Raw genomic sequence first — 27,711 nt, 5'->3', positions numbered from 1 at the left:
GAGCCACAACTACTGAAGCCCGTGCGCCTAGAGCCCGTGCTCCGCAACAAGAGAAGCCACCGCAATGAGAAGCCCGCGCACTGCAACAAAGAGTAATCCCCTCTCGCCGCAACCAGAGAAAGCCTGTGCGCAGCAACGAAGACCCAATGCAGCCAAAAATAAATAAATAAATAAATTTATAAAAATATATGTATTAAAAAAAAAAACTAACCACCCCATATTTCTGGGCTGCTCTCACTTTCGGAGACTACCCCATGCCCTGGGGCCACTCTTGCCTTCTGAGACAGATCGCATTCTGTCTATGGAGTGTGTACCTCTCTAAATAAACCTGCTTTCACTTTACTACTGCTCACTCTTGAATTCTTTCCTGTGCAAATCCAAGCACCTTCACTTGGAGGCCCGTCCCAGGGACTCAGCTGAGACCTGGGACATGACCATCCTCTTGTGTCCCATTCTCCTGCCACATCAGCTAGACAAGAGAAACCAATTAAAGGCACATGAAATGGAAAAGAAGAAATAAAGATATTTCTATTTTCAGGTGATATGATTTTGTACCTGGCAAACCTTAGAGAATCAATGATAAAACTAACTCTAATGATAAAAGTATTCAGGGGACTTCCTGGTGGTCCAGTGGGTAAGACTCCACGCTCCCAGTGAAGGGGGCCTGGGGTTCGATCCCTGGTCAGGGAACTAGATCCCGCATGCATGCCGCAACTAAGAGTGTGCATGCCAAAACTAAAAGCCCACATGCCGCAACTAAGACCCGGCGCAGCCAAAATAAATAAATAATTTTTTTTTTTAATTAAAAAAAAAGTATTCAGCAAAGTGGAATGATATAAAATTAACATACACAAATCAATGGCCTTCATATATACAAATAATAACCAGTTAGAGAAAACCCCATTTATAATAGCAGCAAAGAAGGTAATATACCTTAAGAAGGAACCTAACAAGAAATGTGAAAAAAAAAAATCTATGTGAGGAAAACTTTAAAATTTGTCAAAACCCATAGATCTTTACAGCACACACACACAAAAATGCATCTTAATGTATGAAAAAATTTAAAAATCAACCAGGAGGTCAGGGAATCCCAGTATGGAATGGAGACTGTGAGAATATAATCTAACTTTATTATAAACGTATGACATAATGTCGCTGAAGAGCATGGGGAGAAGATATGCTGATCTAAGTAACCTTGGAAAATGGTATTTTGACTGGAAACTCCAAGGCTAAAGACAAAGGGAACCATAGAAAAGCACTTAACTCAACTTTGGTAAAGTTGTTTCCCACAGGAGTACAGGTTAACAATTCTGATATTGCTATACATATACACTGGGATCAAACAGTTAAGTAAATGGGTGGTGGATGGCTGGAGCTGGGTTTCTCACTGTTGGAATGGAAGGCTACAGATGAGCAAGAAGGGAAGGCTAGAATGAACTATGTGGTACTGGAATATCAGTATGAATTTGTGTTTATCTTAAAATATATAGATGGGGGCTGCCCTAGTGGCACAGTGGTTGAGAATCTGCCTGCCAATGCAAGGGACACGGGTCCGAGCCCTGGCCCAGGAAGATCCCACATGCTGCGGAGCAGCTAAGCCCATGTGCCACAACTACTGAGCCTGCGCTCTAGAGCCTGCAGGCCACAACTACTGAGCCCACGTGCCACAACTACTGAAGCCTGCGTGCCTAGAGCCTGTGCTCCGCGACAAGAGAAGCCACGACAATGAGGAGCCCACGCACCACAACAAAGAGTAGTCCCTGCTCGCAGCAACTAGAGAGAGCCCGTGCGCAGCAATGAAGACCCAACCCAGCCAAAAATAAAAACAAACAAATAAATAAATAAATAATTTTAAAAATATATAGAGAGAGATGAATAGATACAGAAATACTTATAGATATGTGTGTATACATGGGTTAGCATGCATACATCTATTTTCTAGCTCCTAGGATCATAAACATGGTCAAAAGACAACTGAAAAACTGGGACAATATATATGCAACATATATTGCAATATAGTGTTAATATCTCCAATATACAAAGAACTCTTGAAAATTAAGGGGGGAAAGGTCCAAAAAGCCACTAGAAAAAATAGGCAAAAGATGTGGGCGATTCACAGATTAAAAAAGGATATTAAAATGGCCTTAAATTATATGAAAAGAGTAATTTCACTCATAATTAGAGAAAAACAAATTAAAACTACACCAAGAGAATGGATAAACAAATTGTGGTATATCCACAGTATGGAATTCTACTTATCAATAAAAAGGAAAAAATACTGGTACACACAACTTGGATGAATCTCAGAAGCGTTATGCTGAGTGAAAGATGCCAGACACAAAAGAGTATATATTGTCTAATTCCATTTGTATGAAACCCTACAAAAACACATATAATCTACAGTGACAGAAAGCCAATCAGTGGTTGCCTAAGATGGAGTGGAGGGTTGGGATGGGTCACTAAGGAACCTTTTGGGGGAATGGAAATTTTCCATATATTGATTGTGGTGGTGGTTACAACTTTGTATGTGTTTGTCAAAACTCATTGAATTGTACCCTCAAAATAGGTAGAGGGGTATACAGATAGTGAATATATCTCAATAAAGTTCATACGTTGAAAAAGGAAAAAAAAAAAAAAAGAGCCCTGGCTGAAACCATTGTCCCACAGCAGGCAGATCATTTAGTCTGATGAAAATGAGAGGGGAAAAAAAACTACAATGAGATACCATTTCTTTGTTCTGAGATTGGAGAAAATTTAAAAATACAACAACACAGGCTATTGGCTAGTCTGTGGGGAAACAGGCACTCAAACACGTCGATAGTGGGAATGAACTTGGAACAGCCCTTTTGGGAGGGAATTTGGGAGTATCAACTAAATCCAGATATTCACTTTTTGATGCAGCAATCCCAGTTCTATGAATTTACCCTGACGATACACCTCAGATAATAAAAAAAATACATATATGTACAAGGTTATTCTTTTTGGCATTGTTTATAATTGCAAAATATTGGAAACCACCTACATGGGCAAACATAGAAGAGTGGTTACATTTTGATACATCTACAAAATGGGGTACTATGTACCTGAGACCGAGAGAGAGAGAAAGAAGATATTATCAAATGAAAAATGCAAAGTGTAAAAGAATAGTTATAGGATGCTACCCTTAATGTAGGATAAATAAGATAATATACATGTATGTGTCAGGGCAGAAAAATTTTTCCTTCTACCCTTCTAGGTTCTTTGCTGGTTTAATAATTAAATTGACATAAGACAGATTAACAGGAGAAAAACTAATTTCGTATGTACATGATACCCATAAAAATATGCGACCCAAAGGTAGTTAGGCAATTGAAGCTTATATGCCATCCTGAGCTAAGGAATGGAATAGGGGCTTCAAAGGGGTTTCAGATTGGAGGAGGGCAATTCACAGGATGATAAGAAGAGCAGATGTTTGGTAGTCAAATGTTTGCCCTGCCACGTGGGTAAGTCTTTCAGATAAAAAGTTATCTCTGATATAGCTCTCTTTCTGGGCCAGACCCCTATCTAAATTCTTCTAAGCAGTTAAAAGAGAGGTAAAAGTTTTTCTTGAGTGTGCTGGGTCTTGATTGTTTTCAGCTTAAAATAAGCCACACGCCAAAGTGGAACATTTTGTAGACATTTCTCCAAAGAAGACATACAGATGGCCAACAGGTACATGAAAAGATGCTCAATATAGCTAATTATTAGAGAAATGCAAATCAGAGTGGCACGTTTTGGGGTGGCATTTCTGCCCCCCTTCATATGTGTTCATTTGTGTGAAAAGAAACAGAAAAGATAAACCAGAATTAAATAGATTAGTTACCTCAACAAGGGGGTGGAGGGGAGGGCAAAATAGGAATTCAAACGAAAACAAAGGAACCTAACAATATTTCAAATGAATCGTGCAGCCTCATGGGGGGGCGGTGGGAAGAGGGAGAACTAACCCAAGTAATTTTTTAAAATTAATTAATTAACTAATTATATTTATTTTTGGCTGCGTTGGGTCTTCGTTGCTGCGCACGGGCTTTCTCTTGTTGCGGCGAGCAGGGCCTACTCTTCGTTGCGGTGCGCGGGCTTCTCATTGCAGTGGCTTCTCTTGTTGCGGAGCACGGGCTCTAGGCATGCGGGCTTCAGTAGCTGTGGCACTCAAGCTCAGTAGTTGTGGCTCTCGGGGTCTAGAGCTCAGGCTCAGTAGTTGTGGCGCACGGGCTTAGTTGCTCCATGGCATGTGGGATCTTCCCAGAGCAGGGGTCGAACCCATGTCCCCTGCATTGGCAGGCGGATTCTTAACCACTGCAACACCAGGGAAGTTCCCCAAGTAATTTCTGAACACAGTATTCTGACTACCATCAGATTAAAAACAAAAAGGAACTGCATCAAATATTGAAGCTACAATAGGCTTGTTAAACACAGTATTTTGACTACAGACTACCAGGAACCTGAAGACAAAAGAAGCTGTAAAAAAGTATTGACCTGTAGTTGGTAGATTTGTTTTTCACAGTCTTATGGATTAGCAATTCTGGAGTTAATGTGTATTATATGATTACACAAATAAGTAAATTTATTGTGGATATTGGGAGCTAGGTTTCTTTCCGTTGGAGAAGGGATTTACAAACATGAAAAGTGAGGAAACTAGAATGAATCTTGTGTTGTTGTGTTGAAATGGAAGGCATTAGTAGTGTACTTATGTTTTTAAAGTATATATACCTATAGCAAAATATATAAATATAGATGTGTGTTTACATGGATTAGACTATATACATGTATTTTCTAGCTCTGTACACTGAGAGGGCCTAGAAACAATTACACCCTAGTAGAAATGAATACTTTCTCAACTGGGGCTGAAAAGGAATAATGTTGAGTCTGGAGCATCTTGTAATGCCAGAAAGGAAGTGCGTTAAGAAAAATGATGGGGGCATGTCAAAGGGACACAAAAGTCAACTTGAAGGAGCTCCCACTTGCCAAATCTGGGACAATTTGAGCGTCAAAGGAAATAATGATAGTGATTGATTGAAATTTATTGAATAAAATAAGAACACGAGTCTGTACAGATATAAACACATAAATGGGGAAGAAGAGAAAGCTCTTCCTTACAGTAGAAGAGTAACTAACAAGTATCAAAGGAATGTTGGTGTTAGAAAATAATCGATGGATGCTGAAGCCAATGGTTCAAAATTTTTATATTTAGAGACAGACAGAGAGAATGATAAAGCAAAGGTGGCAAAATGTGAACAATTGATGAATCTGGCAAAAGGGTACAGGGAATTTCCTTGTACCGTTCTTGTTTTTCTGTACGTTGAAAATGGCATCAAAATTAAGTTTCTCCCCCCTCCCCCCCAAAAAAATAAAGAAAATAGGGCGTATCCTAGTACAGATATGTTGCTGTTAAACATGCTTTCTAGTTTTTTTCTTTCCCACATAAAAACTACTGTTTGGGTGGCAAGGTTTGCAGAGGTGGCCAGTAAGCACAAGAGAGGCTTATAATGCATTTTAATACTTATTTGAATGTTCCCGGTGTTTCGTCATCCTATTTTTGTTTTCTAAATGAAGCTTTCCCGTTTGAGTCACTGCCATTGTTTCCTCACAGGTATTTTACATTTATTGGTGGCTAGGCCCTTTACCTAACAACAGCATCATGTTAAGAAAATCAGCGTCAAATCTTTAAAAACAAAACAAAACAAAAAAACGCCAACGGCTTCACCAGAGGCGGAATTCCCTTTCGGGGTCACCCGGAGGAGGGCGGGAACAAGACGTGCGCAAAGCTTCCGCTTTCTTTTCTACGGTAAAGCCAACCATTCTCCTTAAAGGAGTACCACGGAAGCGTGATTTTCGGTCGGCAAACGCATCCCTAGCGACGAGTCCACCCATGACACAGGGATGCCATAGTGTCGCATCACAATGAGTAGTCTGTGAGAGCTCAAAAGCCAGAACAAATGACCTTGATTCTGGTAAAAATATTACATTGCGATTCACCTAACCTGTCAGTTTCCTTCTCCTCTCTCGTTTTCCAAAATGCTGAACTTCCGGAGTAGACTCCTCCCCTTCTATTCCTGCCCAGTGGTTTGGTCCGACCTTAATACTACTGACAGGCGGGACAAACTGCGTCTGCGCAGAAAGCTCTTGGGGGGGTGGGGGGGGAGGAACATGGCGCAAGCTCTGTCTGAGGAGGAGTTTCAGCGGATGCAGGTGCCGCTCGCCGGGGAAAAGACCACCGGGCTAGGCGACGGGGGCGCGGGGAAGAGAAAGATCGTGCCACCGGCTTTGAGCAGGGGTTGGTTGGGATGGACCTTGAGCCTAAGGGGTTGGTCTGGAGAAGGGAAACTGAGGCTCCAAGTGGTGAGACTACTGGATTCCGAGATACTGTAGGGTTCTGAGGGGATGGATTCTGTTAGCCTTGTGGGCGGAAGAGAGAGTCCTAGCGTGGGCGATACCTTACTCAGACCTGGAGGGGACGAGACCTTTGGGCCCGCGTGGGGGACACCTTGGGTGGGCGACCGTAATGCTGGGCTTTGAGAGGAGGAGATCCTGAGAGGGCGAAACCATTTTGCCTGGAGAGGAAGGAAGCGGGCGTTGGGCTGTTTGCTTCATGGTGGGGGGAGCCCTGGAGAGGGCAATACCATTACCGGTGGGAGGTGGATGTTTTTATGGGAGATACCACTATGTCAGGGGACTGGGGAAAGACCCCACATGTCATTGTTCCTGGGAGGTGGAGCTCCTGTGCGAGGAGTGGTAGCGGATCCCAAGAGAGGGCAGTACCATTGGATGATTACGGGTGATCCCATTAGACGTGGGGTGAAGAAGGCCCTGAATGGGTAATACGATTAATCCTTGTTGGAGAGAGGACCTGAGGAGGTGAAAGAGTGATACCTTGGACCGCGTGGAGGGGAAATCACCGGTCTGTGGAGAGGTGCCCTGACTGAGTACTGTGACCACTTGATTCTTTTTGGAGGCACTCTGAGATGGATGAAAGGCCAGAGTGAGCCCTTGTTGAGAGAATTCCTTACTGGGGAAGACCATTGGATTTTGTGTGGAGACTCTGAAAGGGGGAAACCCAGCGTAGGGTCCTGTGGGAGGACAGGAGGAACTCCGAGTGAGGGCAGGTAATCCATTCATCCTTGAATGAAGGAAACCAGTTGTTGCTATGTGAGGGACCCTGAGGGTGGAAGAGTGAGATAATTGGACCAAAAAAGGGGAAGGCCCCTGTAACTTGTGCAAAGTATTCCATGCGAGTAAGAGTAATCCAACTGGCCCACCCAAGGCCTTGTGGGGGAAAAACCCTGAAGGGCATAGCGTCATCCCATTGGATTGTGACTGGGGAGATCTTGAGGGGTATGGGGATCCTTGAATGAGGAAGATTGATTCTGTTGGTCATGAGTGAAGGGAAAACCATTGGGCTCTGATGGATAGGGACTCTAAGTGGCTGCCAGGGGTGTTCCAACTGGATCAGGACTGGGGGAGACAGATCACTGGGTCTGGGAGAGGACAGGGGCAGGAAAGATTCTATAGAGGCCAAGCCCTCTCACATTTAGCAGACCACCCAGGGATGGAGGCTGGTGCCATGGGAGAGAGGGAAAGGTCCTGGTGGGGTAAGGGATGGTGGTCTGGGAAGAATTGGCCTCAGCACCCTACAGGGCTGGTAGGTAGGGATATGCTGTTTGGAATGGCCCATACTTCACTTTCCCTCAATTCTTGAAAGGGGTCTGGACATATTTTGAGAGCTTTGGGGGTGGGGACCCTGGGCAGCCCCCTTTTACTCAGTGAAATTGGTCATAATACCAGGCCCTCTTCCCTTGGGAAAGAGGGAGGAAGGCAATCCCCTGCCCCCTACTCTGGCCAAGAGGATAGACAACACCTCTGACAGAAGACAGAACAGTGCTTAGCGTGTGACGAGCCCAGTCCAGATGAAGAGGCAGACTTTATCCTTTGGGCATGGAACACACATGAGCAAGAGACTGACTGGGTCAGCACTCTGTCATGGCCTGAGGGCATAGTTGGATTGGAAGGGGAGAGATGGAGGCAGCAGGGAGACAGGTGAGGCTGGCTATGTTTATATAAGTAGAACTAGAGAAGGTGGGACAGGCTGAGCGGCTGGACTCATTTGGGATGCAGCAGGCACGGGTCTTAGGAGTGACTAAAGAGGCGCATGGAGGGCAGCAGGGTCTGTAGGGCTCAGAGGATTGGTTCTCTCATGAGGGTAGGGGGCACATTCCTGCCAAGTCATTTCCTTCCCTGCTTCCCCCTAAGGCTCAGCTCCTAGAACTCCGGACAAACAACTACCAGCTTTCAGATGAACTACGCAAGAATGGTGTTGGTGAGCCGAGAGGGTCTCATTAGATGGGGGTGGCTTTGGAGGACGGAGGCCAAGGGGAAAAAAATCTCAGAGGCCTGGCAGGAGGACCTTTCAGCTCCTTACCACTGACTGAGGCTGAGACTCCCTGCTTTCCCCACACCAGAACTTACCAGTCTTCGACAGAAGGTCGCCTACCTGGATAAGGAGTTCAACAAAGCTCAGAAGGTACCTCCTTCCACCTACTCACCCACCCATGTGTTCCCTGTAGCCATCTGACTCATTCATCTGTCCAGTGAGCACCTACAGTGAACCAGACCTAATGTTACATGCTGTCACTAGTCATTCAAAAATTTCTCATGGAAGTCTCCTTTGTTTGGTAATTTTATCTAGGTCTGCTTAATTTATTAATTAATTTTCATTTACTCTTAATTCATTTTTAATTTCAATTACTCATTCTCATTCACTGATTTCTAACTAAATAATGAAATCTCTCAGTAAATCTGCCTTGAATCTGCCTCCTGTCCTCCACTCATACTCCTGCCTTGTGCTCCTACTCCCCACCCCTGTCCTGGTCCTGTTGCTAAAGTGAGACTAAACCTACCTCTCAAATCCTTTGAAGATGAGATGGCATATAACCTATCATGGCCCCTCAAGGCATTCAAGGCCCTCCTTTGTCTCTTTCTTCACTGCTCTGTCCTCATGCATAGTACAACGTTATACGCAGTATGTTCTCCATATGTATTTGTTAGATGAAGGAATACAGAATGCAGAAAGTCTGGCAGTCAGAAAGCTAGGCTTCTCTTTGGTAGGGTGCTGATTTCCCAACCTGGCAATGCCCTCAGCTGCCCAGCAGGGGAACAGCAGTTTCCACGGTGCATGGGAGGGATCCACATAGATGTGTTTGGACAGATGGAACAGTGAAGCCATAATTTCTGAGCCTGGAGATCCAGCCTATGAAGGGTTAAATACTAAGACCCATGAAAAGCCTCAAGAGCTTAGAGGAGAGGATGTAAGCAGGGTGCTCCTCACTCACCCACTCACTCACTCCATCATTCCTGTGGGCTACAAATTGTTGTGGTTAAAGACACCCCCATCCCTCACCCCCTGTTATCATTGTCCCCCCTTGACACTTGCCACAGTATCTCCATACCCTAGTGAGGGAGTCCATCTCTGGTCACCTTATCTCTCTTCTCACCTCCCTCACCTTTAGGCACTGAGCAAGAGCAAGAAAGCTCAGGTAAGGGGACCCCTGGCGGGTAAATGTGTCTGGGAGACTGTCTTAGAGGGGATATTTCTGTATGCCTGGATCTCCTGGTACTGGCCTTTCTTTCTCTGTGTGTGTGCTTGCATCTGTGACTACCTCCCTGCCATGTGTTTTTGTGTCTATCTTTGTTCTCCTGTTTTGTCTCTCACTCTGCACCTCTCTCTGTATGTCTTTCCTTCTCCCTTTCTTTCTCTGTGTCCTCCTCTCTGAGTCTCTCTCTGTCTCTGTCTTTCTGTTCCTCTCGGATTCTTGTTTCTCTCCCCAACCTTCTCTTTTTCTTTCCCCCACCTGTTCCTATCTCTGCCATCATTTCTCTCTTTTCTTCTTTCCCTTTCTTTCTCTCTCTTGACTCCTTGTTTCTCTCTTCCCTGTTTCTCTCTCCCCGTTCCTCTCTCTCCTGTTCCTTTTTCTCTTCCTGATTCATTTCTTTCCCTGACCTCCTCTGTCTGTTCTTCGTCTGTTGATCTCTCTGTTCCTATCTCTCTGTCGTCCTACCTTTTCTTTTTTTCTCTCTCCCCCATCCCATCCCTCTCTCCTTCCCTATCTAACCCCCTTTCCCCATCTTTCTCTGCTTCCTTTCTTCCCTATTTCTATATACCCCTCTCTTTCCTCCCACTGTCTCCCCTCATCCCTTTCTCCTTCCGCATCTTCCCTTCTCTCTACCCCATGTCTCTCTCTCCCTCCTTATCTCCTCTTTTATCCCTCCTATGTCTGTCTTTCCCCCTGTATCTCCTGATTTCACCCATCTCATTCTCTGTACCCTATGTTCTCCCCCCAATGTCATTTTCTCCCTCTCTCTGTTTCTTTGCCCTACTGCCCCATCCTTTCTACCCCTGTTGGAGACCTGGCCCACATCTGCCACTGCAGGAAGTCGAGGGGCTGCTGAGTGAAAATGAGATGCTGCAGGCAAAGCTGCACAGCCAGGAGGAGGACTTCCGTTTGCAGAACAGCACGCTTATGGCCGAGTTCAGCAAGGTGCTGGTGCCCTGGATAGTTGAGGGGGGTCCAAGGGGTAGGGGCCACCTGGGCTGAAGCCGGAGGGCAGCTGAGGGTGGTTGGACAGAGGCTGGCCCTGGGTCACTGTCCATGGTGCTGAAACAGGGCCTCGATCTCTGTTGGGGGGCAGTGATTTGACAGATGGGACCACCCACTGTGCTGGGATTAGAAGGCTGCAAGCCATGAGGTCAGCTGGTTCCTGACCAAGTCACTCCTTTCCTTTGAGCTTCAAGTCTCCTTGTGTATATTTTGGGGCTGATGCTATGGAGCCCCAGGTTGTTGGGAGGTCTTAGGTAAAATTCTTATGCTTAGTATGGGATGGAAAGATGTTCGAGCCGCTTCCCTTTTCTAAGTTTTTCATGTGTTTTAAGGGAAAAAGTCTCACAGCAACAAAAAAGGTATTTCCAAGGCTCTACCTGAGAATGTAGGGCTCAAAACCTTAAAAAAGAAAACAAACCAAAAACACAACCTTTGTGTAGGTACAATACCAGAGGCAATTTAGTAAGTAGTAGTTAAGAGCCAGAGGCCTAGATTAAACTCTCGGCTCTGCCTTTTACTAACTGTAACCTCGAGCAAGTCACTTAAGCTTCCTGTTTCTTGGTTCCCAAATATTTAAAATGGAAAAGATGATAATGACAGTACCTGCCTGGCAGGGCTTTTGTGAGGATTGAATGGGTTAATGTCTATAAACCATTTAGAACAGAGCCTTGCACACAGTATCAGCTATGTAGGTGTTAGCTACTGATAGTATCCTTTTATTAATTCATTTTCCCTCTAAAATATTTCTTGACTATTTAAAAGTTTTATATCCATCCTATGACCTTGCCCTGCCTCAGCCCTTACCACCTCTATTCCCACAGTCTCCTCGCTGGTCTCCTCACTTCTAGCTTCTTTTACCAGACCAAGCCATAACGGTTGTCCTGACCCGCAGGTCTTACCACATTGCTTATTTAGACAACACCTCCCAGTGGGTCCTCGTCCCCGAAATTTCAGAACCCCTGGTGCTCACATAACAGCTGACCTCATCGCCTCACTTCTCACTGCTTCCTGCCTCTGGCCTCAGTGGTATCATGGTTCTTGCCGGGCGAGGCAGGGGCAGTTATTCCTCTATAAACCCAGCTTGTGTTTCTCAGCACCTGCCCTGGGCTAGGCACTGAGCCAGGTATAGAACCTCCTTTGCACTACCCCTCCTCCTCCTGGAAGCTAGAAATGCTCACAGGGAGACCTGAGTTCCAGGCCCGCCTCCACCACTTATTTGCCAAGATATTTCAGCTCAATTGTTCCTTCAACAAATAGTTATTGAGCCCCCACTCTGTGCTCTGTGTTCTGGAAATAGTCGTGAGCAGTACAAAATAGTCCTCCCTCTTGGGTAGCTTATGTTCTGGGGGTGGGATGGGGAAAAAGATGGTAACATAGTAAACAAATAATAATAATAACACTGATAGCTGACAGTACATAGTGTTTACTGTGTGCCAGGTCCTGTTTGATGTGCTTTACATTATTCACTCATTTAATTCTCACAGCAAACCGATGAGATATCATTACTATCCCTATTCAACAGATGGGGAAAACTGAGCCCCCTAGAGATGAAGTAATTTGTGCCAAGGTGAAATGGCAGAGTAGAAATTCACATCCAAGCAGTCTGGCTTCCGAATCTATGCTTGTGACCTATGTTACAAAATAAAATTTAATTGTGAATCACAATTCATGATCCAAACATTTTCAGAGATTTAAGAAACTAAGAGAACATATTAGGTAAATTTAATTGCGATTCATGCTAGGTAAGAAAGAAGCAAACAGAATGCTGTGCTAGAGAGTATTGGAATTTCTGTGTTGGGGGATACTACTTGAAAGGTAACATTTGAGCAGAGCGCTGAAGGATGCAAAAAAGTCAGTAATGTGAAGAACTGGATGAAAGGAATGGTGTTCTGGGTAGAAAATATCCCAGGCAATAAAATAAAAATTCTCTGTGGGCCTCAGTCTTCTCATCTGAAAATGGGGACAAAGGATCTTGTCAGGTCTGCTGTGTGAACTGTGTTTTCTCCAGGAGTTGAGCAGGGGGCTGGCTTAGTTTTATTTGTGTTGTACTCCTCTCCACGGGCTCTCCAAGGGCTAATGAGAGGGAGCCATGGGCAGTGCTAACCCTGGAAATGCTCTGAAAGCTGTCTGTGGTGCCTCGGCTCCCAGACGCAGACCCCTCCACAGAAGAAGGCTGGCAGTGGGACTATCCATGATGCTGACATCTTGGACCAGCAACTTCCAGAGGAGCCTGAGGTCTTGGATTGCGACTGTGAGGTTGAAAGCGGGCAAGCGGAAAATTGTTCTCAGTATTCTCCATTTTCCATGTCTCTGTCACTTAACAGGTGTTTGAGTTTGAGGTTGTTTAACATCTGTGCCTCAGTGTCCTTATCTGTGAAGTGGGGATAATGAGTAATGAGAGCCTCTACATCACAGGGGCGTTATGGGAATTAAATGAATTGTAAAGTACATGGGCCAAATGCTATGTATATTTCAGCAAATGTTGTTCTGATTCTTTGCTTTTCTGCTACCTCACTTGTCCCCTGCTCAGCTCTGTAGCCAGATGGAACAGCTGGAGCGGGAGAACCAGCAACTGAAGGATGGGGCTGCCAGGGCAGGGGCTGCCCAAGCCGGGAGCCTTGTGGATGGGGAGCTGCTGAGGCTGCAGGCAGAGAACACAGCCTTGCAGAAGAACGTGGCAGGTGCATGGGGACCCTCCTGGGGATGTGGGGACCTTGGGGATTGAGTAAGGTGTTGTCTTCCCTGGGGGAAGAAAAAGGCTTCAGAATCAGGCTTGGCCCTGCCATGAACCAGTGTATGATTTTGGACAAGCCATTTCACCTCTCTGAGCCAAAGCTTCATCATCTACGAAGTGCATGTAGTGATGTCCACCACCTGGAAAATTGTAGTAGAGATAAGAGGTGATACATTTCTGAGTTTAGTTCAGGACCTGGTACCTAGCAAATGTTACTGATAAGCAGATTGAACATCAGAAAGGAGGTGTTTGCTAAATGGAGGAAGTGAATGAAGGAGTGTTAGGAAGATTCTGAGCCCAAGTTGTCAGTGGGGTCTGGGATGAAAGGTGAAAGAAAGCTTGATAAAGTGTGGGAGTGAGTGTCCTGATGTGTGGACTTGTGGAGAGCAGCTGGGCTTGTGGGGTGGTGGGTGGTAGTTTGGTGATCAGGAAGGAGACTTTGTAGAATGTGGCTGGGGATTAGAGGTTATAGGAGGATTCAGTTGTGAATGGAGGATGGTGGGCATCACCTTGGAGGGCTGTGGGTGGGGCTTGGGGATAGGGGTGGGGCTTGGGAAATTATCTTGGGCTGATTTGATGGTAGACAGGATTTCCGTGGTTGGTGGGGCTTAAAAGATTTGTGAGAGGTGGGGGTGAACCTGTTTTTGTAGGCTTATGGCTACTGAGGCAGGGTTTCTGCTACCTAAGGGGTTGAAGGCCAGTTCTCCTTCTATTTGAGGTGTGTCAGGGGTCTTCTGAGACTACCTCATCCATCATATGTCTCTGTTCTACCCACCAGCCCTGCAGGAGCGCTACGGGAAAGAGGCTGGGAGGTCCCCAGCTGCCAGTGAGGATCAAGGGGATCCCCTGGGGGGCCCAGCTTCCCCTGTCCTGGCCCCCATGCCATTGGCAGAAGTGGAGCTGAAATGGGAGATGGAGAAGGAGGAAAAGAGACTGCTCTGGAAGCAACTGCAAGGCTTGGAGGTGAATCTGGGTCTGTTGGGGCTGGGGTGCCAGGAGGCAGGCAGATGCCCTAGCTCTGCCTGTGGTCCCATGGAGATAGATATCTGTGACATCACCGTCTTGTGGGCTGATGGATTAGGAAGGCAGGAGGGCAGGGAAAGGCACAGGCCTTACCTCCCCCCTTGCTGATAACAACTCCCTCCCTCATCCTTCCCAGCAGACCTTGAAGCAGGCTGAAACATCCAGGCTGCAGGAAGAACTTGCTAAGGTGGGGCTGCCGAGCTTTCCCTGGACTTTGCCCCACCCACTCCCCACCTGCCATGCTTCCCCCGGTAGGGTAGAGGGGCAGAGTATCTCCTCAAAGCCTCAGTTTTGTCATCTGTGAAATGGAGAGACTCACATTTATGTCTCAGATTTGCTTTCAATATGAAATGGGCTAATATGGTCCTTCTATGTCTTGTGCATGGCAGGCCCCATCCCATCCTTTTGGGTCCTCCGATCTCTGCTTTTTCATTCATCTATCCATCCATCCATCCGTCCATCCATCCAAGTGTTTATAGACAGCTGGCTCTTACCTTAGGAACTTGAGACCCAGTGGTGAGGCAGCCAATCATGATCCTGTTTTCCAGGCCTCCCAGCCTAGCTATTCTGTGACATGGCCGTCGGTCGATAGGTCGGAGGCATAAATGTTGGGCTTTGGAGCCTGAGGAGCTGGGTAGAGGTCATGTTTTTGCTGCCGACCAGCTGCGCAACCAAATTATTTAACCCTTCTGAGACTCAGTTTCCCATTTGTAAAGCCAGTGGTGCTCACTTCTCAGGACTGTTTTGAGGATTCCACGAGGTAACAAAAGTAAATTCCAGTTTCTATAAAGGACTTAGTAGGAAGTGTCTGTAAACATGAAGTTAATTTTTGTCTTTATTAATATTATTCTCATTCTTATCACTTGTCTGTACCCTCCTCCCCCACCCCAGCTCGCCGAGAAACTGAAAAAGAAACAAGAAAGGTAAATTTCTTTCTTCCAGAGCTGGGGGGAAGGGGTTTGGGGGGACTAGGGAGGGGATTGACTTGTGGAACGGACCCATATATGTCTGTCTTTCTGTGCCCAGTTTTTGCCGTCTGCAGACAGAAAAGGAGACGCTATTCAATGACAGCCGGTAACTACCAGGGTTGGGGATATTGGTGGACAATGGGGCAGTGCCCAGCAGGACTAACCGAAGATCACAGGGGCAGAGCTGGGAGACTGAGCCTCAGTCTGTGGTCAATGTGCCCCTCCCTCCCACCAATCACCCCCAGGAACAAGATTGAGGAGTTACAACAGCGAAAGGAAGCTGATCTCAAAGCCCAGTTGGCTCGAACTCAGAAGCTGCAGCAGGAACTCGAGGCTGCCAATCAGGTGAGGGGTTGGGTTCTGAGATCACTGGGATAGGGACAGGGCTGGGAGTCCGGGGAGCTGTAAGATCTACGGAGGCTAGTTGGGGAGTCTGATATTTCCTGTGTTGGAAATATAGGGACTGGATGGGTCCTGGGCCCCCTAGGAGCTAGGAAAATGGGAATTAGGGAACCCCGAGAGCCCTAGGAGTTGGGCTAGGAATCTGCACGAATCAAAGATCTCAGCGGGGCTGAGGACTAGGGGCGTATGTGCCACACGTTTGGATGAATCTGAAACTCCAGGGGATTAGAGACAGGGATCTGGAGAAATCTGTGGTCACTGGTTTGGGACCAGGAGTTTGGAGTGAGTCTGAACTCCCTGGAGGTTGGGTAACTTTGAGACCTATGGGGGCTGGGTGGATATAAGACTTTCAAGGGTAAGACATTTGGGCCTGGAAGCTGAGTGCATTTGAGACCCTCAGAGCTTGGGGGCTGGTTTGGGTCTTAAGACACCTAGGAAGTTGGATCATGTGAGTTGGTGGTCCCTGGGGGCTGTGAATAAAAAACTGGTGAGTCTGAGACATCCAGCGACTGGAGCAAAAGTCTAGGTAGGTCTGAGGCTCCTAAGGGTTGGTGGCTGGGTGACTTTAAAGCCTCCAGCCTTCCCCTTAGAGTGAGTGAGTCTCAGGTCCCTTGGATTGGGGGATATGATGGCTTGTGGGTCTAACTAAAGCCCCTAGGAGCTGGGGACAGAAGTCTGGGTAAAGCTGGGTGTGAAGATCCCCAGAGACTGGGGACAGGAGCGGCAGGTGAGGTATCAGTCTGAGACCTCACCAGGAGCTGGAAACTACACAATTGTATCAGTTTGAAACCTATAGGATCTGGGGTGGTGAGTTTGGGTGGGTCTGAGACTCTTGGGAACTAGAGACGTGGGGGTTGCCTGTGTCTAAAACCCCTGGGGGTTGCGGTCAGGAATCTGGGTGAAGCTGTAGTCCCTGGGGGTTGAGTGTGTCTGAGAATCCTGGGGCCTCTGAGCTGGAATCTGGGTGAGTGTGAGACCATCTTATGGATGGGGGCTGAGTGAATTTGAAATCCCCAGGAACCTAGGTGGTTTCTGAGGTGCTTAGAACTGGGATACAGGGGTGTGTGAGGCCCCTGGGGATAATGACCAAGAGTCTGGGTGAGCCTGAGATCTCTGATGGCTGGGTAGTCCAAGACCCTCAAGTACTGGCAGCATGCTGCCAGGTGGTCAAAGAGGGAGTCTGTGTGGTCATATGTACCCCAGGGGAGGCTGAGGTCTGGAATGGGCTCCCCTGACGTGGTCCCCACAGAGCTTGGCAGAGCTGAGAGATCAGCGGCAGGGGGAGCTCCTGGAGCATGCAGCAGCTCTGCGAGCCCTACAAGATCAGGTACATTGTACTGAGCGGGCTCAGGGAGGTGGGGGTGAGGGTGGGGGCAGCCTCAGTGGGTATTATACAGGCAGGCAAGACCCCAGGGTCCTGCTTCCCCTGGTCGTCGTTCTCGTGGGTGTGTGTATGTGTGTCCTTTCTTTCTTGGCTGCGGGTAGGTCCTGTCCTCCTGTTCTGGACCCACTCTCACTCGTTGTGGGGGTGGGGCCAGGTGTCCATCCAGAGTGCGGATGCGCAGGAACAAGTGGAAGGACTTTTGGCTGAGAACAATGCCTTGAGGACTAGCCTGGCTGCCCTGGAGCAGGTACAGGACACGTGGGAGCCTGTGCCGATCCCTCCCCAGCTCCCCATCTCCCTCTGCTTTTGATCCACGTTGGGGCAACGTTGTCTGGACCTCATGCTGTTCTCCTGCCTCTGTTTCTGTTTCATTCTCAGCTTCCCCTTTCTGTTGGCTTCCACCCCTCTTCTCTCTGGTCATCCATCCCTGCTTTTTTTGCATTCTAGTTTCTCTCCAGTAAAGTGCAAGAAGTGTACTAATCTTAAGTGTACACTCAGTGAATTATCCCTGTCTGTATGTTTATCTGTCTCCATGTAGCCACCACCCAGATGAAGATATAGAGCATTTTCAGCACCCCAGAAGGTCCCTTTTACCCCTTCTCAATCAATACTTCCCCAGAAGTAACCACTCCTCTGACCTTTAGCAACATAGATTAGTTTTGCTTGCTCTTCAACTTCATGTAAATGGAATCAGACACCCAATCTATGTCTGGCTTCTTTCCTGAAGCGTTATATCTGTGAGGTTTATCCGTATGTAGCACTGATCTATTCTACTTTCTCTGTGTACTATTTCATTGTATGAATATACCACACTTACCAATCCCCTGTTGATCTCTTTCTCTCACTGCTTTTCTCTTTGAAATACTCTCTCTCTACTCCTGGCTCTCCTTTCACCTCTCTCCCTGTCTCCCTGGAACACCCCGTGACTGGCCCCTGGGGCCCCTTTCACTCCACTTTCCATCACCACCACTCTCTCCAGATCCAAACAGCAAAGACCCAAGAACTGAATATGCTCCGGGAACAGACTGCTGGGCTGACAGCTGAGTTGCAGCAGCGGCAGACTGAGTATGAGGACCTCATGGGACAGAAAGATGACCTCAACTCCCAGCTCCAGGTGACACCTCTGGCTTTGACCTGTCTCCTCCTAGTTCCCTAGTCCTGGCTCAGTGGAGTTTCCCATGAGGTGCTGTGGGAAGACCATGGAGTCAGGTGGGCCTGGGTTCCAGTCTGACTCCCGAACTTATTAGCACCTGTGTGTCCTAGACCAAGTCATTTCACTTGAGACTGAGCCTCTTCAGTTAGTTAGGATAGCCATTCTGATTCCACAGTAAAAGCCGGAATAATAGCGGGAGAATGAATGCCGGGGAGCAGCTAGCAGCCTCTGCCATGTTTCTCATCTAGAAACAGAACATCACCCACTTTACCAGGGTTAAGGGAGATGTTCCACCAGAAATGTCCTGGGTGAGCAGCACCTCCTGGGGGCTCTTTATCAAACTCACCCTTTTTGTCCCCACATTAGGAGTCATTGCGAGCCAATAGTCGGCTGCTGGAACAACTTCAGGAACTCGGGCAGGAGAAGGAGCAATTGACCCAGGAACTACAGGAGGCTCGTAAGGTGGGCAGCACCACAGGGGGAGGCCCAGTCTGCAGGGGGACAGGTGATGTGGGCAAGCCCACGGGAATGGGAGGGGACAGAAAGTGACCAGTTCCATGAGGATGGGTGAGTGACTTAGCCCTTCAATCGGGATGGGGAGGAGGTGGACTTTGGCTTGTTCCTTGGGCCTTGTTTGGTGTTGGGGGAGGAGGTTGACTGACATCCTCCTGCCCTCCTCTCCTGGGTGCCAGAGTGCTGAGAAGCGGAAGGCCATGCTGGATGAGCTAGCCATGGAGACGCTGCAGGAGAAGTCCCAGCACAAGGAGGAGCTGGGAGCAGTCCGACTACGGCACGAGAAGGAGGTGCTGGGGGTGCGCGCCCGCTATGAGCGTGAGCTCCGTGAGCTACATGAAGACAAGAAGCGGCAGGAGGAGGAGCTGCGTGGGCAGATCCGCGAGGAGAAGGTGGGTGGGAAGATGATGACGCCTTTCTGCCTCTAAAACCTGGGGAGCGTAGCATTGCTGATGGGCCAGGGGATGGCGTGGGTGAGGCGCCCGCTCCTCCACCTGGCCCTTGCTGGTCTGCCCTCTTGCAGGCCCGAACGCGGGAGCTGGAGACTCTCCAGCAGACGGTGGAAGAACTTCAAGCTCAGGTACACTCCATGGATGGGGCCAAGGGCTGGTTTGAACGGCGCTTGAAGGAGGCTGAGGTGAGTTGGTGCAGAGGCTGGTTGGGGGGTACGCATGTCAAAGCAGGGGACTGGAAGTGGTCAGGCCCTGGAACTTTCTGAGGCTCTGGACTTGGGCATCCCCACAGCGCCCCCTGGCTCAACAGCAGCCCTCTGGAGGGGATCAGGCCATGGCCATCAATCAGTAGGGCAGAATGTCAGATGTGCAAATTTGAAAAGGCACTTCTTCCTTCTGAAATTGTACTTCTGTCGGAAAATTATTATAATAATTCTAATTTTGATGCAACCAGAACTTTTACTACCATTTTCTGGAAAACTCATGGTAATACACAAGAGGCAGTGTCACGTAGCAGTGAAGAGCACACATGCTGGAGCCAGTTGTTTGCCTGGGTTTGAATCCTGTCTGGGCTGCTTTCTAGCCCAGACAGGACAAGTAAATAACTTGCCTTGGGCAAGTTACTTACTTCTCTGTGGCCCGTTTTCGACATCCGTAAAAAAAGGGATAACAATAATACCGGCTGTCTAGGTGTTATGGGAGGGTTATATAAAGTGAGTTAATATATATAAAATCCCTACAACATTCCTGGTGTGCAGTAAGTGCTACGTTATGTTTTATTAAATAAAGTAAGATGTAAATGCAGATGTTGGTCTTCGATGTGAATGGCGCAGCCCTCGACGTGACACTCTGTTTCTTCTCTGCATACGCAGGGGCCCTGCTGCAATCCCTCACACCACTCACTGGGTGTGATGTCCTCTGGGGGGTGTGACGTCCTCTGGGGGGCCGTGGCCAGACCTGGGACTTGTCTTGTAGGAATCTCTGCAGCAGCAGCAGCAGGAACAAGAGGAAGCCCTCAAGCAGTGTCGGGAGCAGCACGCGGGCGAGCTGAAGGTGCCCATTGCATGATGGCATTCCTCTCTGGTGGGAGGACTGAGGTTTCCCAAGCTGCGGCCTGAGCTGCCCTCTGCTTTGCAGAGCAAGGAAGAGGAGCTGCAGGGTGTGCGGGATCAGCTCCAACAGGCCCAGGAGGAGCGGGACTGCCACCTGAAGACCATCAGCAGCCTGAAGCAGGTCACCCACTGGTCCCTCCTGGTCCCTCGACACACCCCGGGCCTCAGCATGCGGTAATGGGGCAGGGAGGGAGCACGCTGCATGCAGCCAGCCATTCTGGCACCCACCAGCTGTGCTTTCTCTATCCCACAGGAGGTGAAGGACACGGTGGATGGGCAGCGAATCCTGGAGAAGAAGGGCAGTGCTGCGGTACGAGGGGGAAAGGTGTCCAAGCAAGGCCCACTCCTGCCCTGCAGCCACCCCCACCTATGGACCCACCGGGCCTCAGCCCCTGTCTTTCCCCCGTTCTCCACAGCTCAAGGACCTCAAACGGCAGCTGCACCTGGAGCGGAAACGGGCGGATAAACTGCAGGAGCGGTTGCAGGACATCCTCACCAATAGCAAGAGCCGCTCAGGTGAGGGGCCCAGACGGCAGGGGAGGCTGAGGTGTGGGGAGGCAGAGCTTGGGTCTGAAGGCTGGGGCTGCTTCCTGTACTTCACTCTGCAGGGCTCTCCTGTGTCTTCACTTTGTCTTTTACCCTTTCTCTGCGTCTGTCCCACCTCTCTTTCTTTCTTTCTTTCTTTTTTTTAATATATTTATTTATTTATTTATTTTTGGCTGCATTGGGTCTTCGTTGCTGCGCGTGGGCTTTCTCTAGTTGTGGCGAGCAGCGGCTACTCTTTGTTGTGGTCCATGGGCTTCTCACTGCAGTGGCTTCTCTTGTTGCGGAGCATGGGCTCTAGGCACGTGGGCTTCAGTAGTTGTGGCACGTGGGCTCAGTAGTTGTGGCACACGGGCTTAGTTGCTCTGCGGCATGTGGAATCTTCCCGGACCAGGGCTTGAACCCGTGTCCCCTGCATTGGCAGGCGGATTCTTTTTTTTTTTTTTTACTTTTGGGTTTATTTATTTATTTATTTATTTATTTATGGCTGTGTTGGGTCTTCGTTTCTGTGCGAGGGCTTTCTCTAGTTGCGGCAAGTGGGGGCCACTCTTCATCGCGGTACGCGGGCCTCTCATTATCGCGGCCTCTCGCTGCGGAGCACGGGCTCCAGACGCGCAGGCTCAGTAATTGTGGCTCACGGGCCTAGTTGCTCCGCGGCATGTGGGGTCTTCCCAGACCAGGGCTCGAACCCGTGTCCCCTGCATTGGCAGGCAGATTCTCAAGCACTGCGCCACCAGGGAAGCCCAGCAGGCAGATTCTTAACCACTGCGCCACCAGGGAAGTCCCTCCTTCTTCTGTCTCTCTCTGCATTATCTCTCTGTGTGTCTCTCTCTCCTTTTTGCTGTGTCTCTTCTCTGTTTCTGTCTCTCTCTGCCTCCTCACGTCATCTCTGTATCTGCCTTTCTCGCCCGGCTTTCTCTTTCTAGTTCTCTCCTTTTCTCCTCCTGCCTTTTTCTTCTCTCTGTTCCTTTATCTCTGTCTCTCTTCTCTCTCTCGTCTGTGTCTCTGTTTGTCTCCCCACTATCCCTCATACACTCCCACACCTCACCCAGAGTCTCTGTCTCTTGTATCCATCCTCTCATTCTATAAATATGGACTGAGCCTTCACGCTCACATCCAGGGTCCCTGGTAGGAGGTCCCCCTCCCCAAGTCTCAGTCCCTTAGGAGCTCCCTGTTGAGCTAGGGAGACAGACTTACAATCAGGCAACAACACTACCGTGTGATCATTATGCAGCTAAAATCCATGTTATTTTTGCCACTTAAGGCAGAAGACACAACAGAAAAATTTGAGTTGCCTTGGACTTTTTTTAGAAAGAAATGGCCTATAAATATATTTAAATAAATAAGATGCAGTGATGGCTCTGGTGGATCTCCCATATCACAAGCGAGAGAAAACGTGCTCCCTGTCCCTCCACAGCCGTCCTGCTCTTGCTGGAGATCCTTGGCTTGTGGTGTCAGCCCCCATCCCTGACACCCAGAAGCAGCTGCAAGAACAGAGACACAAGCTTAGTGGCTGTGTTTCAAGTGACATGGCAAAAACAGGTGTATCTCTCACCAAATCAATGTCTCGCTGAGGCACTCAGTCTCCTGAAGTTACCTCTCTTTATAAGGGAGGACTTTTATTTCTGTTCTGTTACAGATTGGTGTACAGATCAACAAACAGATTCAAATTGTGTGCCGTACATTCTATCCGCCCATTAGGTGAAATTCAGATTTACGTGCATGGCTACGAGTCTGCCGCCATCTTTTCTCTCTGCCTCTGCTCTGACTAGTGTCCTTAGCCAGGGTCTCTGTTTGCCTCTATCATCAGCTCTGGCTTGCTGTCTCTCTGGGGTCTTCTCTCTGCACATAGGGGTGCCCCTCTGCCCTCTCCAGCTGTCTTTACCCTGAGTCTGAGTGCATTCGCCACTTTATGCCCATGTGTGTCCACATCATCATCTTTCTCCCCATCTTCACCTTTGTTTCACTTCTGGTGTGTGTTTGCCTAGAGAGGCAGCTCCTTTTTCTATTTCTGCCTTTCCCTACCCTACTGTCTGCTTCCACTGTTACCCATGCCTGAGTGTCTCTTTGCCTCTCTCCATCTCTGTCAAATCTATTTCTGCCTCTTCTTGCCAGTCGGTGCCCTGGGACCCTGGGGGATTGGGGCTCAGATTTCTCTTCCCTCTCTGCCCAGGGCTCGAGGAGCTGGTTCTATCAGAGATGAATTCACCAAGCCGGACCCAGACTGGGGACAGCAGTAGCATCTCCTCCTTCAGCTACCGCGAGATCTTGCGGGAGAAGGAGAGCTCGACCGTTCCAGCCAGGGTAAGGGGCAGGGAAGAGCCCACAGCCCCAGCTTCTACCCAAATTCTGCGCCCTCCTTTTTCCCTCCCCTGCAGCCATCTCCTACTCTGGGCCCAGCACACACATTTTCTTGTCAACTTTTCCTCAAGCTCACCAACTTGGATTCAGATTGTTAAATGGGGGATGGACAAATTATTCTCTCTGACCCTCTGTTTCATCATCTGTGGGCTAATTCCACCTTTCCTGGTGCTATAAAATATGTGGCTCATAGTAGGTGCATTATCCATGTGGGAGATCCTTTTTTCCAACTCATAATTATCACTTATTATTATTGTTGTCTGTGTCAGCTTCCGTGCCAGACACTTTTATTTGGAAATAACCTTCTTATCATTCTGTAAGTAGTATGTATACATTGTAGAAAAGTTTAAAAAACACAAGCAAAGATTTTTTTAAAAAATCCAAAGCAATCACATCTTCACCATCCAGAGATCACCACTATAAATCCTTAGTTCATACCCTTCTAGACCTCTCTCTCTCTCTTTTTTTTAAACCTAAATAAGATTATAAGTAACCTATTGATCTCTACCCTCCCAATTTGGTAAATTTTCATCTTTTTGAATACTTTGACCTTAGTCAGATTTCTCTAGTTGGTCCCAAAATGTGCTTTATTGCTGGTTTTATGAAAACCAGCATTCAATTTCAGAGCACATTTGCTGCATCTGGTTGCTTTATGTCCCTTAAGTCTCTTGAATATAGTGTGATCCCTTTTTTTCATGACATCAACCTGTAGAAGAGACCAGCCCAGTTGACCTGAAGAAAGTGTCCCACCTTTGGGATTTTCCTGCTGGCTTCCTAGTGGTATCATTCAGCTCGTTTCTCTCTCCCCTAGTTTTCCTGTCGACTGGAAGTGAGAGCTCATTTGTTATAGGCTCTCCCTTCATGGTCTCAATAAGGCTATGGTGTGGTGGTTCCTGTCTCCCCCTTTAAAAGGCAAAGGGGGATCCAGAGTCTCTGAGGGTGCCGAGACTTGTCTGCAGTTTGTCTGCAGCCCCAGTTGCAAAGCCCACCCCGGCTTGGTTCTCCTTCTCAGCCCCTGATCCTATCTGGGCACTGAGCCTGGGCTGGCCTCTCTCCCTTCTTCCCCGCAGTCCTTATCCAGCAGCCCTCAGGCCCAGCCCCCGCGGCCAGCAGAGCTGTCAGATGAGGAAGTGGCTGAGCTCTTTCAGCGCCTGGCAGAGACGCAGCAGGAGAAATGGATGCTGGAGGAGAAGGTGCTGTCTGCCTGCTCGTCCCCTCTTGGCCTGCCCTTGGAGAGGAGGCCGGGGTGGCAGGAGTGGGGGGTGGGGGTGGGGCGATATCTGGCCAGGCCCCTCCTCATGGGTGAACATGCGCAGTTGAGGGCCTGAGGTGGGCTGGGCCACCCTGCAGGTGAAGCACCTGGAGGTGAGCAGCGCGTCCATGGCAGAGGATCTCTGCCGGAAGAGCGCCATCATCGAGACCTATGTCATGGACAGCCGGATTGGTCAGTGCCCCCTCCCCAGCCCTCACCCCTCATCCAGCCCCTCACCTACCCCCTTCTTCCCCACTGTCCAGAGCTGCGGCTTCTCTCCTCTCCTTACGGAACTCACCAAATTTACTGCCGAGACCACAGGTGCCAGAGGGAAGAGCCAGGCAGGCCAGGATCTGTGTGTCTTCCTCTGTATTCCATCTTTTGTCTCGGCTCCTCCCTCCTGTCTGAGTCTCTGTCGTCTCTCCACTCTCCTTTCTCTAGTGTCTCTCTGTCATTCCCATTGTCCTTTCTCCTCCCTGTGTCTCTTCCTCTGCTTTCTCTCCCTTCTCTTCTTTCTGCCCCATCCCCCCTTCATCTTGTCTCACTGTTCCTACTGCCTGTCTAAATGGTTCCACCTCTGGAAATTTTCATTCTCTGGATGCATATCCCTTTTAGGGTCCTTCTCTCCGCTCTTCCTCCCCTCTCCTCCTTTCTCCTCTTCCTTCCTCCATTCCCCATTTTTATTTCTTTTGTTCCCTTCTTTCAAATCTTCTCCTCTCCCTGTTTTTTCCTTATTAATCAGAATAATACCAGTTGACGCATGCTGAGAGCTGACTGTGTGCTCTGCGCTTTGCATACAGTCATATGTGTTTTTCCAGCTCCATGAGTTAGTTTCTCAGGGCCGCACAGCTAGTAAGTGAAGCCAGGTCTCACATGGCAAAGCCTCTGCTCCCTCCATTAGATGGCTTCTCCCCCCATTTTTCTCCCCCACTCTCTGTTTCCCTCTTTCCTGCTCTGTCTCTGTCTCTCCTTCGGCTCGACCAAGGGGGTGATTCTCAGCCTGGGCCCTTGCAGATGTGTCTGTGGCAGCAGGCCACACAGACCGTAGCGGGCTGGGCAGTGTCCTGAGAGACCTAGTGAAGCCAGGCGACGAGAACCTTCGGGAGATGAACAAGAAGTTACAGAACATGCTGGAGGAACAGCTCACCAAGAATATGCACTTGCACAAGGCAAGTGTGGCCTACCAGCCTACCCCTTTGTCTCTCCAGCCACGTAGCCCCTGGGTCATCTGTCAGTCCCCTCTCCACACACCCCATTCACCAAGCACTCCTTCCCCCTCATCTGCCCATCCTCCAGTCAACCTACTCATTATCAGTTTAGTCTTTCACTCTTCCCTCTGTCCTTGCACCCACCCACTCATCCATTCATACACACATTCAGCCACTCTCCCATCAACCCACCTACTATTTGCCCATCTGCCCTGCTACCCGTCTAATCATCTGCCCATGCCTTTGCGCCCATCTCCTTTTTTTTTTTTTTTTTTTTTTTAATATTTGGCTGCGCCAGGTCTTTGCGGCACGTGGGATCTTTAGTTGCAGCATGCAGGATCTAGTTCCCTGACCAGGGATCGAACCCGGGCCCCATGCATTGGGAGCGTGGAGTCTTAACCACTGGACCACCAGGGAAGTCCCCTGCACCCATTTCCTGATGTGTCACTCTCTCTTACCTACTCATCAGTCACCCCTTGTCTTACCTTTAACCCACCCGCCCAGCGACCTGCTTGCCTACCTGTTGTCCTCCATCTGTCCTCTGAACAGTTCATTATTCCACCGATTTGCCTACCATGGATCTCCCATGCATCCACCCACGTGTCCACTCACCTATCCTGCCACCCAAGTATTTCCCCATCTCTGGGGGAAGTCAGAAAGGATGCAAGTCCGGCCTGTGCCTCTGAGAAGCAAGCTCACCATCTAGAGACAAGAAGGTGGCAGGGGTAGGGGTCATGTCCTCCAGCCTAACCACACAGAGCAGATGATCCACTCCCATGTCCGTATCCCTAGCTCCAGGCACTCCTCACCCCCTCACACACACCACACACACCTTTTCCGAGCCCAGCCCACTGCTGGGAGCTCTGGGAGCTGCTCCAGATACCTTCCTGTCTCAGGCTAGACATAGCTGGGCATTGATGGGATGAGAAGGATGACACCCAGGCTTGCTGAGGGTGCCATCGCCTGCCACCTTCTCTGACTCCTGATGGCTCATTTGTTTCTTAGGACATGGAAGTTCTGTCCCAGGAAATTGTGCGGCTCAGCAAGGAGTGCGTGGGGTCCCCCGACCCAGACCTAGAACCGGGAGAAGCCAGCTAAAGACCTGCAGGCTGCACCCACTCCCTCCCTTCCCCACCCCCCATTCCCTTGGGCTGTGGTGGGAAAATGGGGGCCAGCGCCAGAATCAGATAGGTTGGGAGACTGGACGTTAAAGGGGTTGGAGGCCTGATGGTTGGTGTTAGTGACCCTGTCTTAGGGCCGAGGCCCCTGGGGAGTGGGGAATCCTGAGGGGAGGGGCAGGGATTCTCCTCCTTCTTGGCCCTGGCTCCCAGGGGCCTTTGCCTTCATCTCTGCATGAGCTCTCCCTCCCAGAGACCAACTCTTTTTTTATTTTATTTTATTTTTTAATTTATGTCTGGAAGCCTGGCTACTCTGCATTTGGGATTGGGGATGCTGGGTGGGGCACGGTCCATGTTCAGCATTCTAGCAACATGTGTGTGTGTGTGTAAAAGCTGTGCAGCCAAAATACCATCTGGCCAGACTGGCCCACCCACTGACTGTCTGCTCTGATTCTTTCCAACCATGAGGGGTGTGCTGGGGGTGGGGAGGTTATACCATTGGAACGGGGAGGGTGGTCTCTGGCTGCAACTTTACTCTCGTCCCCCACCCTCACCCAGCCTGTCTCCAGTTACTGTTGACCAGCCTCTCAAACTGAATGGAGCAGAAATATCTGCAGATATGTATGTGGGTGGATGTGTATGGGGTGTGGGTATGGATGAGTAGATAGATGGGAGGATGGATAAGTGGTTGGAGGGACTGATGGATAAATAAGTAGAAGGTTGCATGGATTGATGATGGATAGGTTGGGAAATAAATGGATGGACAGGTGATTGGATGAATAAATGGACAAATGGATTGCTAGGTGGATAGGTAGAGGATGGATAGGTGGGGGTATAAATGGACAGATGGATGGCTAGGGGAATGTGTGGATGGATGAGTG

The 27,711-nt window shown here is 48.9% G+C and overlaps 1 protein-coding gene across 2 annotated transcripts; it reads left to right on the top strand.

The window, feature by feature from the left end:
* Positions 1-6,137: 6,137 nt before the first annotated feature.
* On the top strand, positions 6,138-27,266 carry GRIPAP1 (GRIP1 associated protein 1). Of its 2 annotated transcripts, XM_068533024.1 has the most exons (26): positions 6,138-6,204; positions 8,263-8,329; positions 8,472-8,533; positions 9,519-9,545; positions 10,440-10,547; positions 13,138-13,288; positions 14,120-14,304; positions 14,504-14,551; positions 15,256-15,287; positions 15,391-15,438; positions 15,578-15,677; positions 16,984-17,061; positions 17,273-17,365; positions 18,098-18,232; positions 18,638-18,733; positions 18,964-19,176; positions 19,308-19,421; positions 20,212-20,289; positions 20,374-20,469; positions 20,602-20,658; positions 20,765-20,864; positions 23,065-23,195; positions 24,323-24,445; positions 24,603-24,696; positions 25,519-25,673; positions 26,718-27,266. In XM_068533024.1, exons 1-26 carry the CDS (start codon positions 6,163-6,165, stop codon positions 26,808-26,810), a joined length of 2,526 nt encoding a protein of 841 aa, XP_068389125.1. In that variant the 5' UTR covers positions 6,138-6,162; the 3' UTR covers positions 26,811-27,266. The 2 variants fall into 2 exon arrangements, with proteins under 2 accessions (XP_068389125.1, XP_068389126.1); XM_068533025.1 differs by lacking the exon at positions 25,519-25,673.
* Positions 27,267-27,711: the final 445 nt, after the last annotated feature.

Source organism: Eschrichtius robustus, chromosome X (assembly GCF_028021215.1).
Source record: "Eschrichtius robustus isolate mEscRob2 chromosome X, mEscRob2.pri, whole genome shotgun sequence".
Classification (NCBI taxonomy): Eukaryota; Metazoa; Chordata; class Mammalia; order Artiodactyla; family Eschrichtiidae; genus Eschrichtius; species Eschrichtius robustus.
Note: the sequence above shows the minus strand (reverse complement) of the source record. Positions and strands in the feature narration are given on the sequence as shown.

Excerpts from the sequence above, each read along its gene's own strand:
- GRIPAP1 (XM_068533024.1), top strand. The coding sequence starts at position 6,163 with ATGGCGCAAGCTCTGTCTGAGGAGGAGTTTCAGCGGATGCAG. Across the intron at positions 13,289-14,119 it reads CTTGCAGAAGAACGTGGCAG|CCCTGCAGGAGCGCTACGGG; the intron begins GTGCATGGGGAC and ends TCTACCCACCAG. Across the intron at positions 19,177-19,307 it reads GGCAGATCCGCGAGGAGAAG|GCCCGAACGCGGGAGCTGGA; the intron begins GTGGGTGGGAAG and ends GCCCTCTTGCAG.